The sequence below is a fragment of the Sylvia atricapilla genome, chromosome 15 (assembly GCF_009819655.1).
Source record: "Sylvia atricapilla isolate bSylAtr1 chromosome 15, bSylAtr1.pri, whole genome shotgun sequence".
Taxonomy (NCBI): domain Eukaryota; kingdom Metazoa; phylum Chordata; class Aves; order Passeriformes; family Sylviidae; genus Sylvia; species Sylvia atricapilla.
In genome coordinates, this window is record NC_089154.1 from 788,490 (window position 1) to 801,839 (window position 13,350).

The 13,350-nt window shown below is 42.6% G+C and overlaps 2 protein-coding genes across 2 annotated transcripts in view; both read left to right on the forward strand.

The window, feature by feature from the left end:
- The first annotated feature begins 1,104 nt into the window (after positions 1 to 1,104).
- LOC136368238 (uncharacterized) lies at positions 1,105 to 5,136 on the forward strand. The gene is made up of 3 exons (XM_066330360.1): positions 1,105 to 1,141; positions 4,208 to 4,272; positions 4,525 to 5,136. The coding sequence occupies exons 1-3, from the start codon at positions 1,105 to 1,107 to the stop codon at positions 5,134 to 5,136; spliced, it is 714 nt and encodes a 237-aa protein (XP_066186457.1).
- The window catches only part of MOSMO (modulator of smoothened), a 30,711-nt gene continuing 22,437 nt past the window's right edge, over positions 5,077 to 13,350 (forward strand). Inside the window, exon 1 of the mRNA XM_066329655.1 lies at positions 5,077 to 5,314. Within this exon, the coding sequence (XP_066185752.1) occupies positions 5,209 to 5,314 (106 nt within the window). The 5' untranslated portion in view covers positions 5,077 to 5,208. The remainder of the gene's footprint in view (positions 5,315 to 13,350) is intronic.

Here is a 13,350-nt window from a genome sequence, read left to right on the forward strand (position 1 = left end):
TTTGGGGTACAGCATCACACTGTGCCTACTTTAGTGTCTGGCCTGTATCAGATATTTGCCAAATTTTAGATATTGCTGGTAACATGAGTGAACTCCCAGCACTGTAACTGAAGATTTATACTGAAAAGCATTCAAGTCTGTATCATCATCACTACTGGACCCAGTGTCATCTTCTCATCCTCAGTGTTTTAACTCATACTGGAAATACAGAGCATGCTATTACTTGAACATGCAGGAATTCCCATAGCCATTTAGTTAGCTAATCATGGGACCTTCATTTTTTTCAAACACTTCTAAAGAAAAGTTCTTCAGTTCTGAAGCTCCTCTAGTATCAAATATTCTATTGTCCATTGTCCCTTGTATACTCTCTCCTTTGGTCTTTCTCTTTGCTCAGTCAACAGAAAAGCAAGCTCTTTTTCTGCTCCTTCAGCATAGTAAATGACTAATTTAAACATAAAGGTTTAATCTCTTGGAAAGTCCCTTGCTGTGTATGCTTCCTTTCTGCTGTTCTAGCCTAATTGTCTCATTTTAATACTTCAGTTCCTTCCCCTGCCTCTGAGGTTTATTTCTGTTAAAAAACTCTGTGCCTTGGGAAAACTTGGAACTGCCTTGTAACCCATCTAGATTAATTCTAGTGATTGTATGGACCAACCTTAGCACTGAGAGCAATATATTCTTAAAAGCTGTATGCTGTGGCTCTCAGGAAAAGTGGGGGTTTTTTCTGTTTAATTTTAAAAGTCCTAATCTTTAATCACTGTCAGGAGTTCAATTGATAAAGAAATAAATAAGCTTTTTACACGATTGTAGCAAGAGCTGCATCTTGGTGCCATCAGCTGCTTGTAATTGTCTTGATGTGTGACCATTACAAATGGACATGGCCTCTGACTTGAGGTGTTTTATTGCCAGCCAGAATTTATGCTCACAGAGGAGGCAGGAAGGGGGGTGTCAGAGCAACCACTGCCTGTGCACCTCAAAAGACATTGTCAGGAGAGGCAATCCAGCAGAAAGCAGCCACTGAACGTTTTTATGAAGATAACTTCTTGCACCGTGGAAGGTATTTTGAGGAGACACACTAACTATGCAGCACTCTTTCTGATTGCTGGCATGGAGAATAGGACGTGCATGCCTCTGTGCCAGTTTGGTGAGTAACTGTAGGATTTTAAGACATCAGTACCTCCTACTAGCTCTGTTAATTTCTACCTCCCAAAGCTGAGTGGCACCAGCTCATTCACGCTACAAGCAGTAATAAAATTGTTCTTTTGGGTTCCAGTTTGAAACTTTATGGATTATACTCATCTTAATTGAGGAAAAAGTCCATAAAGATAAAATCTAATTCACTGCAAGAAAAGCTCCTAAGTAGTGCATTTGTGCATCTTACTTTTTGCGAGCCCCATGCTCTGTGTGTTGGTATTAATGCCAAAATAAGTGTGCTGTTTGTGGTATCATTAAGAGATAGAGCTTCTACAAAATACATTTTATGCAAAATTTTACAGCTTTGGTCCTAAACAAGTAAGTTCATCCTAAACATGAATTGAACAAACTTGGTTGTTTGGTGGGTTTGGTTGTTTTTTGCATGGGGTTATGTGCCCAGTTAGATCCTGGTGCTCCATGAAGCATACTCAACTTGTTTCTTCTGGTTCCAAAAACTAAGATCAGCTACAAAGGGACATTTGCCCTCAACCCGCTTTAAACCTTTCTGTACTTGCTGAAGTAAATCAAACACATCACATGTTGTAAATAATTTGATTCCTTGTAGCCTTTACTGAAAATGCTTTTGAAGCTTGCAGCCTTCAAATTGTTACAAATAGAACTACTTATTTTCAGTGATAGGTATTCTTAATAGTCAGTGATTAGTATTGTAATTATAGATGGGGGAAAAAAACCCCAAAAAAGTCAAACCCAAACAAACCAACAACCAAGTCAGTATCATATATATACTTCTGTATATCAAAGGGTTTTTTTTTTTTCAAGGAATGGATGAATGCTATCACATCCAAAGAAAATAATAATAAAAAAGTGTTCAGTTCAAATTTATGTTCCATATTTTTTCCACTGATTCTTATGCTCAGATCAAAAGTGCAAAGCCTTTTTCTTAAGAAAAGGCTAAGAACTCCACTTGGTGGTTTTTATTTCATCAAGCAAGTAGATATTTCTTCCTGGCCCTTGCAATTCTGAAGAAAGGACTGCCCAAACTATAAAGGCACTGCTAGGAAAATTGTTCTAATTTAAAGATATGCATTTTCACTGTACAGCCAGTAAATTTCTAAATTACTTCATTACGCTCCAGTCTTCGCTTCATAGATTTCAATGGTTAGAGACAATTTCATGCTGGGAATTACCATAGCACAGTAACATCCCTGAACTGTAGTTCATGAGTTTAATGTAATTGGGCTGGGGACCCATGTGAAGCACTCACATTTACACAGCTTTCAATTTCAAGTTTAATACAGGTGTCAGATGTTCCACAAGAAACCTTTAATAAGTGGTAATAGTCTGCTAGTTCTGATACAGTTCATTTCAGGTTTAAAACATTTAGCAAATGAGCACCTGCGAGGATTGTTAAAGCACAGAGATTAGTCTATTGCCACTTTGTAACTGTATAATAAAGAGAAATAAAAAGCAAACAATAAGGCAAATTAATTTCAAGCCTTGTGAAGATTTGTGTTACTTGTAGAATGAAATTACTTGAACAATAATGCACAGAATAAAGAATGGTATTATTCAAGTCTAATTGCTACATAAAGGTAATAGTCAAAATATTTTTTGGAAAAAAATCTGCTGGTGAATAGGAAATCTGTTTTTGCTGGAGAACAATGTATAGGATTTAAATCTTGATCTGATTATGGAACAGTCACCACATCAGTTATTTTAAGATCACAGGTATTTCATCACAGTGGAATGCTGGCACTGAGCTTTATACAGTTTGTGCTAGTTTCTTTTCTCTGGAATTTTAAACTGAGTTTCTTTTGATCTGTGTAAGTGTAAATAAATCAGAGACAGGCTCAAAGCATAAATGCAGAACAAGGATATTTTCAATGCAATTAAATTTTAATATCCCTATTGGTTCTTTTTACCTGGTTTCAGCTTTCCATCATTAACTGCAGAGCTTTTTTTCAACAGGGCTTGTTATCTGGAGATATGGCCCATCCTGTACCATTGTGAGGGCTAATCCTTGTTCATCCATCCCAATCTCTGCCATGAATGCTGCAATCTGTGTGTGCTGAGAGAAGTTTTCCAGTGCTGTCAACTGCCCTTTGAAAAGTGAGAGGAAAACTTCACTAGCTGAAAGTGTGATATCATTCTTCAATAAAAGGTTTAAGGAGATATTTGAGAAGGTGCTGTCCCCATGAAGTATCCAAACAGTTAAGTCTCTCATCTTTAGTTACATCTCTAGACTGGCATTGTGTGTTAAGTTGCTGCCAAAAGACTCAATAAACTTGCTTCCTGCAAATAAATACACTGAAAGTAGTTTCTACTTAGAAATTTATTTCTTAACAAGTCACAAATTTTGCCAAGAGAAGGAGTGACAGTGCTGTTACTTAAGTATTCATTACTAACAGCACTATATTCAGGGAAGGCTGAAGGCAGGGAACAGGGCACAAAATAACAGAACAGAGGAGTTTCCAGCTATTAAGGACTTCAAGAAAATACTGCATGCCCATAGCAAATGGATTTTTCAAATCACTGTTTCTTCCATGCACCAGTTTTTTTCTGGTTTAAAGGGAATAATTGCAGCTATTTTTCATCAAAAGCCTTATCATTTTCTCCACCCTTAAGAAAATTTGTCAAGTATAGGTGATTTCAATGGGAGGTAAGTACAGGGCTTATCCTCCAAATAACAAACCCTACTGATTGCTGTTGAACACTTTAAGATTACCAGTATCTCCATTTTGTGTGTACAGTCTGCCATCTATGTAAAATACTTACATAAAAATAAACAGCACAGGTAATTGCCCATTTGGCTTCCCGGTATGTTCCATATAGACCAGTTGTGCTGCTCTGGTAAAAACAGGTGGGTGTTCACTGCTGGAAGGAAAACAATGCAAACAATTATATATTTTCCAAGTACTTGTAGGTGTGGGGGCTGTTTGGTTCATTTACTTCAACATTCCCTTACCAGAACGACAGTATCGAAGGCACAGAGCTGTTGTGGCCAAAACGGGGCTGGTTTCCTACATTTGGTGCATTGTTCATTTTCTGGCTACAGATTCCCCCCAGTTCTGTACAGCTGAATCCACGGGAAAGCGTGCCATCAAAAATGGCTGTATTTGGGTGAGGTTTCCAGTCACAATTAATTAGATTTCCTTCCAAAGATGGGGCACAGACACAGCACTTCTGTGTAGCACTTCTGAGGGGCTCCACAGGCGCCAAACCTCAGTCCTACGTCCCGTTCTCATCAGTGCTCCAGAAGCAGCTCTGGAATTTCAGCTCATGCCCAGCCTTGCAAAGGGATAAAGAGCAGGGACTCCAGAAACAGAAGGTAGTGTTTTTTGCGGGGAACACCGACCTGTAATCGTTCGCCAGCCCTTGGTACTGGCCAAGAGGCTCATTCTCGGTTTCAAAACACCTCTGGGGACGGCGAGGCATGAGGGCCGCGAAGGACCAGGCGGCAAGGGAAGCCTTGCGGGCCCCGGCCCACAGCCCGGCGGGGACCGGGCGCGGCGGGCACCGCCCGCCCCTCACGACAGACCCGCCTTGGGCCACCGCCCGCCCCACCCTCGCCGTGGGCCCCGCCCCTTCCCCAGGCCACACCCACCGGCGGACTCGGCCCCGCCCCTCGCGTCCCGCGCCTTCTGGTCAGCCCCGCCCCCTAGCCCCCGCCCCAACCCAAGTCCCACCCACCCACCCAAAGCCCCGCCCTTCTCCCGCCCCCAGTCAGCCCCGCCCATCAACTGGGCCCGAAGAAAGCCGTCGCGGCCCCGGCGCTGCCCCGCCCCGCCCCCTCTGGAGCCCCGCCCCCCGCTGAAGCCCCGCCCCCTCTGGAGCCCCGCCCCGCCCGGCGCCGGGGACGGCGGGTTCCCCTTCCGGAGCGGCCACCGCCCCCCCGCCCGCCGGGTTCGCTTCCGGCGCCGTCCGGGCTCCGTTCCTGCCGCCGCCGCCGAACGCGGCGCGGGGCCCATGGAGCCGCGGCCGTGAGGCGCCCCCGGCCCGGGCCCGCTGTGGGAGCCGGGCGGAGGCCGGAGCCGGGTGCCGCCGGAGCCGGAGGAGATGGACAAACTGACCATCATCTCAGGATGCCTCTTCCTGGCTGCCGACATCTTCGCCATCGCCAGCCTGGCGAACCCGGACTGGATCAACACCGGCGAATCCGCGGGTGAGGGCGGCCGGCGGCGAGACGCGCCGGCGGCGTGCGGCAGGTGGCCGGGGCGGGCTCCGGCAGCGGCCGGGGGCTCGGGGGCGGGCGGGGTGCGGGGCCCGGGGCGGCGGTGGGGCCGGCCAGCCTGGGGGGCTGCTGCCCGCGGGGCCCGGGGCTCCCGGGGCTGCTCCCCCGGGGCGGCAGCGAATGGAGCGGCCGGGGGGAGCTGGTGGGAGCCCAGCCCCGGGCAGAGCCCCCGGCCGTGCCTGCCGCTCCCCTCGGCGGAGCCCGTCTCCCGAGGGGCCCTGCGAAGCCCCCGAGCCCGCTGAGGCTCTGGGAAGCCGAGGGCCATCGGGATCCCCGCCTGTGCCTCCCGTCACCTTGGACAGGGAATTGACATCTGTCTCCGCTGAGTTTGCGGTAGGTTTGATGGCTTTCCTACTACGCTGACGTTTCCTTTGTTGCGGGGAAGTTCTTGCTTTCCTTCATTCTTTTCTGTCCCCCAGAATATTTCGTGCATGCTGATTTTTATCAGCTTTTAAGCCGAGATCCCATGTGTTTTTTATTTTAGAGTGTGACATTGTTTTCTTTAAAAGAACAAGGCTTTGGGCATCTGTCTTTTTACTAATGATGTAATTGTGTATGAACAATTTATTTCAGTCTGTTGATACAGACCTGCATGTTCTGATCAGTGGAGCAGGGAGAGAGAACAGGAGGAGGGCAGCTCTTTGATCTCACGTCCCAGAGGAGCCCAAAGCTCCCTGTCAGGAAAGGAAGGCATCCTTACTGCAAACAGATTAAACTAACAACCCCTTTGACCGGTGCCAGGACCCGAGGGAGCAGCACGAAGCTGTGTCGGGGAGGTTTCAGTTGGGTGTGATCAGGCACTGACCAGGTTTCCCAGGGCAGTGGTCGCAGCGTTAAGCCTGTGTGTGTTCACCAGTGTTTGGACAAGGCTCCTCAGCAGGCTCATGGTGTGAGTTTTGGGGCTGTCCTGTGCAGAACCAGGACTTGGAGTTGAGGATCCCTCTAGGTCCCTTTCAGTTCAGGAGATTCTGTCATTCTGTGACTTTTCCTAAACGTATAATTTCCAAGCAAACCACAGGTTAGTACAGAGAGAACTGGTCTGTAAAGACTTCTGTCATAAATTCTTGCAGAGGGTTTGAAAAAATTTCTTCATCTGGCTTGCATCTTCCATGCTTAATATTCAATGCACATGAACAGTTGAACTGGTTCAAATTGTGTCATATTTCCTTTATTCTAATGAAGTAGAGTATTAAAAACTATTTGGAATTGGTGACTGTAGTCTGACCAGACTGTACTTGCAGCTTATTTGATTTGCTTCTAATTACCTAGTCTAGAACCTGGACTTTCCTACATGGTTCAGAGGAAAGGAATGAGTCCCTTCCCAAAGTGCAGCCCTCAGGAACTCCCGGGGTGACTTCACCATTCCTCCTGTAGCTAATTGTGATGATTTTCCTGCCTATGGCTAGATAAAATAGTTGGTTCTTTCCTCTTATAATTCCACCTAACAGCAGTGCTGTGGTAATGAGCCTTTCTTCAGGGGCTTAAAGTCAAATAAAACAGTATTAATTACAAATATTTAAATACGTCTTTTTGAAGTCCTGCCTCACATTAGCAGATCTTTTCCAATGTGTAAGGTGTCAGATTCTCTCTGCACATGTATAGAAAGGAGACAACAAAACCTATTCTGAAAAATAGTGCTCATGGAAAAAACAGTCCTTTGGCAGCTAAGCACAGTCCATTACGTTCTTTTGTAAAGAAAAATGTTTTATATGTCTTTATTATACAAAAATTGTTTCCTAAAATATTTTAAGCTGCAAACATTATTTCTTAGTTACTTAGTGGATGGATTACTTAAGAATCATCTGCCATTTCTGAGGTGCAACTAGCAGTTTTAATTAGGCTGGCAAATATGAAATGGTATGGATTTTTCTGAAGGACTTCACCAGTTAAAGAATGTTTTGACGAGCCTAAGCCTTTTTTTTTCTTTACTCTATTTTGAAGCCAAACAAATTGTTGTCTTGATAAAACCATAAAGGAGAGCTAGCTGCCACCCTTAATGACTCTTTTGTAGATTTTTACTGATATAGGATTCAATACATTATTATCAAAGTTCTGTTTAAAAGCAATAGAGATGTGTATTTCTGGTGCTTAGACCTTCTAAAATGAGCTGTTTGCCCAAACTGTAAAGAAAGGAAGTGTGGAGATGCCCATTGAACCAAGGACTTGCTGTAGTATTGAATTATGAGGTGAATGCTTTTATGAGTGCCATTCATAACCCAGAGACTGCTGGGGGAGGTATGGCACAGGAGGGCAGAGCCCTGGTGGTAAAACCTGTCCCAGCTGCTGGGGACACTCAGTGACTCTCAGCAGACTACTGTGCTTGGAGCACATCCAAGGCATCCAGCTTCCATTTGTGCCACTAAGAAGCAGGTTTTTTTGGAGCATCCTGTGCTTAGCTGGTGAAAGGAACTATTTGGTTAAAAAAAAAAAATAAATAAAATTCTTTTTTTTATCTCTCTGTTGTTAGGTTCACCTCCTGTGGGAATTATTCTAGATTCTGCTTCTACAAGTCAGCCTAGTACCGAGGAGGGAGGAGAGTAATAGTATTTCTCTGCTTGGCTGCTGTCCTGGGGGTTCTGAAAGGCAGCGTGGAACAGCCTGGTCTATTCAATACTGCAGCTGTTTGAGGATGGCAGAGAGCAGAGGTCTTGGCAAACCTGGGAAGGCAGCACTGCATTGGCTCATTCAGAGCTGTTTACAGCCACTAAGGTTGGGAACCTGGGTTTATGTTTCAGGAAGAAAAAAATCTTTTCTGATTTGGATGCTAAACAATATGTGCCTCTTACTCCAGAGATAATGATGAGTTCCAGCGAAATTAGATAGCAAAATGAATCACTGGCTTTAATGCTTCTCTGAAAAAATCTAGATAGTTTTCAATATTTTTTTAAATCAATATAGAACGGCTGATTAGTCTCCTCAATCTACTCTTAAAGATAAGTTTTATAGTCATTTGAAAAATGTTGGCTATAAAAATTTCTCCCTAGCAATTATCAGCAAAGGATTGCAACTGAGCTTATTGAAGGTCTCGGATGCTTATCTGTCTTTAGGCCAGAGGAGCTACACCTTTGTGAACATGGGTCCAGGTCTCTACTGGGCACTTCTACTTTATGTAGTTTTGTAAGAATCGTTCATTAACTTGGTTTCAGATCTTTCGTACATCTCTAAGATGGTAAAGGAAAGATGAAAATTAAATGGATTTTTCTTACAGTGAGTTCTCAGTGAGGTTTTGTTATTCATGCTGTGCAAGTACAGAACACTGATAACTCCAATCTGGAAACCAGTGGCTGCTCAGTATTCTTGCACTGACTGCCTTTTCTTATCAAACTGACACTCTGTGTGAGAAATAAGGACAGAGTTGGCTTTGATTTAAGCCAATGCCCAAAGTGCCACTGATTTCAGTAGGAAGGAATTTTGCTCCTGTATCTCTACACTTCTGCAAAGAACTTTATAAGCTGATAGTTTTGTCTCCATATGTTCCTTTTTTTTGTGTGGGAGGGTCTTTAATGATTTTGATATTTTGTCTTCAGTAGGGGAGGAAGGGGGATAGAAACAGCTCTAGCTTCAGGTCTCTTTTATAGGAAAAAGGGTATGAATAGTATGCACAGTTGAAATTAGAGATGTTAAAAGCTGTACATGTGGAGGGGTTGACAATTTGAAATGCTTTTATGGGGTTTAGGATGGGTCAAGTATTTCAAGGGAATAATTTAATCAAGTAAAATCTCCCTTCAGAAAGCTAAGCTATCCGTTTGTTTATATGGCTTAGTCATCCCTTCCTATGTAGCAGGATTGTTCATTTGAGTCCAATTTTCAGAACAACACGTACCCTTTCTATAGCAGTCATTAAGTTAATATGGATGTCAGGATTTAGGGGTGCTTAGCTGATGGGTAACTCCTAAAACAAGGATGTATTGCATCCTCCTGTGCTGATCCACGGGTCACCAGGGAACACAGTACAATGTTACAGCCAGGCCACTCAGCACACACCCCACAGAGCTGACCTGGGCCCTATTTGTGTTCAGCAGAGCTTCCAATTTCATCTTGCATCTATGACAAAAGTATCAAGGTCACTTGTGTTAGGAATTATATTTTCATTTAAAATGCTTTCTGTATCTTGCTGTGCAGTAACAGTGTGAGAATGAATTGTAAATCTAGAATATGACATTTATTTAAAATTTTCTGTTCACCAGCGCTGCCTTTCTGTATATCTTCTCAAGTGTTATTCTTGGGGTTTGCATACTCAATTGCATTTTTATTTGTGAAGGATTATTTCAGATGCAGTGATCTTATGGAAGAGCAGGCTCTGTGCAGCAGGCCACTCCTCCTGAGGCAGTAAACTCCCTGCTCCTGTGGAATAAGTTGTCTAGTACTTAGTGGAAAATTACTAATGTTCAGTGTTATTCCTCTGCATGTCATAGCTCTTCCTGAGGAATTTTGTTTCATGGTTCCAACAGGAATTGTAGCTTTGTTGGGATCAGCCTAATGAACTATCACAGGTGGTATGACCAAGCAGTGATTCCTGGCTCCTGCTGAGCTTGAGACCACTGAAATATTTTTTTCTAACTGGAGCACTGACTATGCCTGGAATAAACCAAGACCACGTGAAGGTACTCAAATGAAACAGTGCCTCTATTTAGATAGAATAAAATAGATAAAGTAAAGAAAGTACCCACAATTTAAAGAGGGTGTAAACTTGAGTTCCAACTAGTGTTATTGTTCTAAATGAAGTTGCCTGCTCAAAAAGCAGTGATATGTAAAAGTGAGTATGGCATATTACAGAGACTTCTGCCCTTTAGGGCCTGTGCTGAGAAACTGTTCATGTACAATGCTCCCCTGAGGACAGGTCACGGTACAGAGCAGCCATTGGGCTGTCCTCTGAAGGAGACAGTGTTGTTTCTGTGATGTGTGGGTAGTCAGTTTTTAAAAAACTGTCTGCAAAAGGGTTCTGGTGATCATTTGTTAAGCACCTCGCAGTATACTCAAGAAACACAGTGTGCATCTCCTAGCTCTTCTCAGTAGAAAGTGATGGGACATGATAGGAAGCAATTCTACGAAATTACTTTTTCCTAATGTTTTTTGTGCTATCATGTAGTGACTGTGACAGGAGAAGTTATTTGCCCTTTCATGAACCTGTTTGGATTGCATGCTGAGAATACAAAAAAAAGAAGGATGATACAGAGAATGAAGATTTATGTACCATCAGGGCCTAGAGGTGAGCGCTGAAAAGCAATCTCCAAAGCCATCTGAACATCAGAGTGTTAAAATGAGATTCTTGGACATAATTTTCAGGAAAACACGTTTCTTTGATGGCTGCTCCCAGGTGTGTGAGGAGAGAGGGAAAGGTGGTGGTGGGTTGTGATGTGTTGCTGATCCCTACAGTGAGGGGTGAGGACCTCCTGCTCCTAAGATGCAGGCCCTGCCAGCAGCACTTGCATTTCAGAGATGTTGCCAGTGCCTTAAAAACAACACCACCAAACCCAAACAAGAACAAGATTCTGAACCTCATATAATCTGAATACACTAATAAGAGTGGCCTGTTAATGGGTCTGGCTGGACTGGGAGGGTCAATGCCAGCTTTAAACCAACGTGTCCATTCCGCTTTGTGTCTGTAGATGTCTTTCAAGTGGATGTAAAAATGTGACAAAATAGAGTGTTTGAATTGTGCTTGGGTTCTGTAATCGACCAGGCCTTAAGGCACAAGAAAAATCAATAGAAAGGCATTGTTGTAATGAATTAATTTTGTGCTTACTCAACCACTCAGAATTTAAACATATGGAACTATTTTATGTGTAGGAAGAATCTCGTGAAAGAGAGCTGTGTCAGCCTGATTATTTGAGCCTGCCAGAGAAGACATGAGAGAGCAAATTGGCTTTGTCCATAGAGGAACTGATGTTTTCCATCTGCTTTTTAACAAATACAAACTAATGCTACTCCTGTTAGGTGCACATTTTGTTTTCTCTTCAGCATATGAAGGTACAAAACTGTCAGTTTGCCTTCCACCAAATCCTGTTGAATTCCTCACTCTCTCATTAGAGTTGGGTAAGAAATAGCTGATTATAGAGTACAGATCTGGGAGCCAGTAACATTCAAATCTAGCATCTGACACGGCTCACTTTGGATGTTGGCAAGTTATTTTGGTAGTACCCCAATTTCTTCTTCTGTAAAACAGGTGATATCTTTATCACAGTTACTTCTGTTAGCATTAGCAGCAAAGCTTTAATTTCGTTTTGTTTTTTAACTTTTGTTTCCTATCACAGTTTTACTTCATTAAACTGAGGGGGAAAATCACACAGTAACAGGCATTTCATTTGTCTTTTCTAATAGTAGGTACTTTGGATAAGGTACTTGAGTTTCAGATATTTGGAATAACCTTTTTATTTACTTACCAGAAGTGTGCACATTTCCTACAGGACTAAATTCTATTCAGTGTATGTAGATACAGATTTGTTTTCTGTCCATCCTGTGCTTCACTCAAGAAGTATGTAGCTTTAAAGCTGCCTTATACACAGATGGTTTGTCTGTGGGAAAAATGCCTTGTTGAAACTTCAGCTCTGTGGCTTCAGGAAGTTACCAGAATTCCTCTGGGTTTTTTAATCAACTTAGACCTGATTTGAGGTGTGTCTATCACATTTGTTGTCACAAACTTACACTGAAATCAACACAAGAGTAGCTTAAATGTATGAGTCTTAAAAGTAAGGATTCAATAGTGTGTACTGCAAAATAGAGATTTAAAATTGTCTGAAATACTAATGAAAAAGGAGTCCTTTTAATGGCTGTGGCTTATTAAAAACATTTGTATTGTTTAGTTTCCAGCCAGCACTTACATGTGAGCAGCATTGTGTAAACTCCATTTGTACTTTTGCCAAAGCCAAGAAGATCAGTAGGTCAAACTTTTAAGCTTGACCTACTTTTTTTTCATAGGTACTTCACATCAGCTCAACTTTTCCCCATTTATTTTCATGCAGTGCACTGCAGTGTGTAGGATTTTCATCTTAGGCAGAAGTTCTTCACCTAGTTCTTGAACCCTTTTCCAGCAGTGGTTGACACCTTTGTATTTCAGAAGAATGTAACTGGAGTAACTCATGGATGAGGAAGTATATTGAACTTCACAGAGAATAAATGCTGCTATCTGTGTTAGAAACAGATACAAAATCATATTTGTAGTATCATGGAACTAATACAATATGGAGGCTTTTATTCTTCTACAAAGTAATTTGGGGAAACTATAAAATTATTTAAAATTTTTAGTTCATACAATTCTAAATTTAAAAATAGTTTTCTTATTACCTAGTTGTAAGTTGTTATTGTAATTCAGAGTGCCTACAAATTCAGTAATTAACTGAGTTTTTTATTAGTAAGGGCTATAGGCAAGAAAAAAGTTCTTTGATAATTTTGTGGCAATCCCCTTATGTATACTCAAGCTGCTTTGCTCAATTTCACTTTTCTTCTCCAAGCCTCTGACTGATGGAGATAAACACAGATCTGAAAAACTGGGGATATGGCCAAGAAGAGGATCTGTGCAGGGTACACGTCTATTTTAAGGAGAAGGGAAATAAGCTAGACTGGCAAAGGCCTGATTCTGCAGGGATCTAGATGGAATCAATGGTCATGCGTTGTATCCCTTCTCAGTGGGAAGCTTTTGGGTTCTTCTTATGATATCCTATTTTATTTCCTATCTGATGTATTGTCTTGTATACAAATTTTGAGTTTTGAAAGTAGAGTTGATGGCAGGAGTTTGGTCTCTCTTGAGTACCCTAGGAAATGTCTGATTATGATGGTTTGTCTGTGGGATGGGCTAATCTAGTAGGAAATACTTGCTCCTGAAACTTCAAGGTTCAAAATTCACAGAGTGTGTTACATCTGGGTCCATCTGGGATGATCTGAAATGCTCCCTTGTGAGGGCATGGAAAGCCTCCCACGATCCACTGCAGTATTCAAAGCCAGCACAACACAGTGCAATAGGCAACAGT

Excerpts from the sequence above, each read along its gene's own strand:
- LOC136368238 (XM_066330360.1), top strand. The coding sequence starts at position 1,105 with ATGGAGAATAGGACGTGCATGCCTCTGTGCCAGTTTG. Across the intron at positions 1,142-4,207 it reads CATGCCTCTGTGCCAGTTTG|ATTCCCCCCAGTTCTGTACA; the intron begins GTGAGTAACTGT and ends TTCTGGCTACAG. Across the intron at positions 4,273-4,524 it reads TCAAAAATGGCTGTATTTGG|CCCTTGGTACTGGCCAAGAG; the intron begins GTGAGGTTTCCA and ends ATCGTTCGCCAG.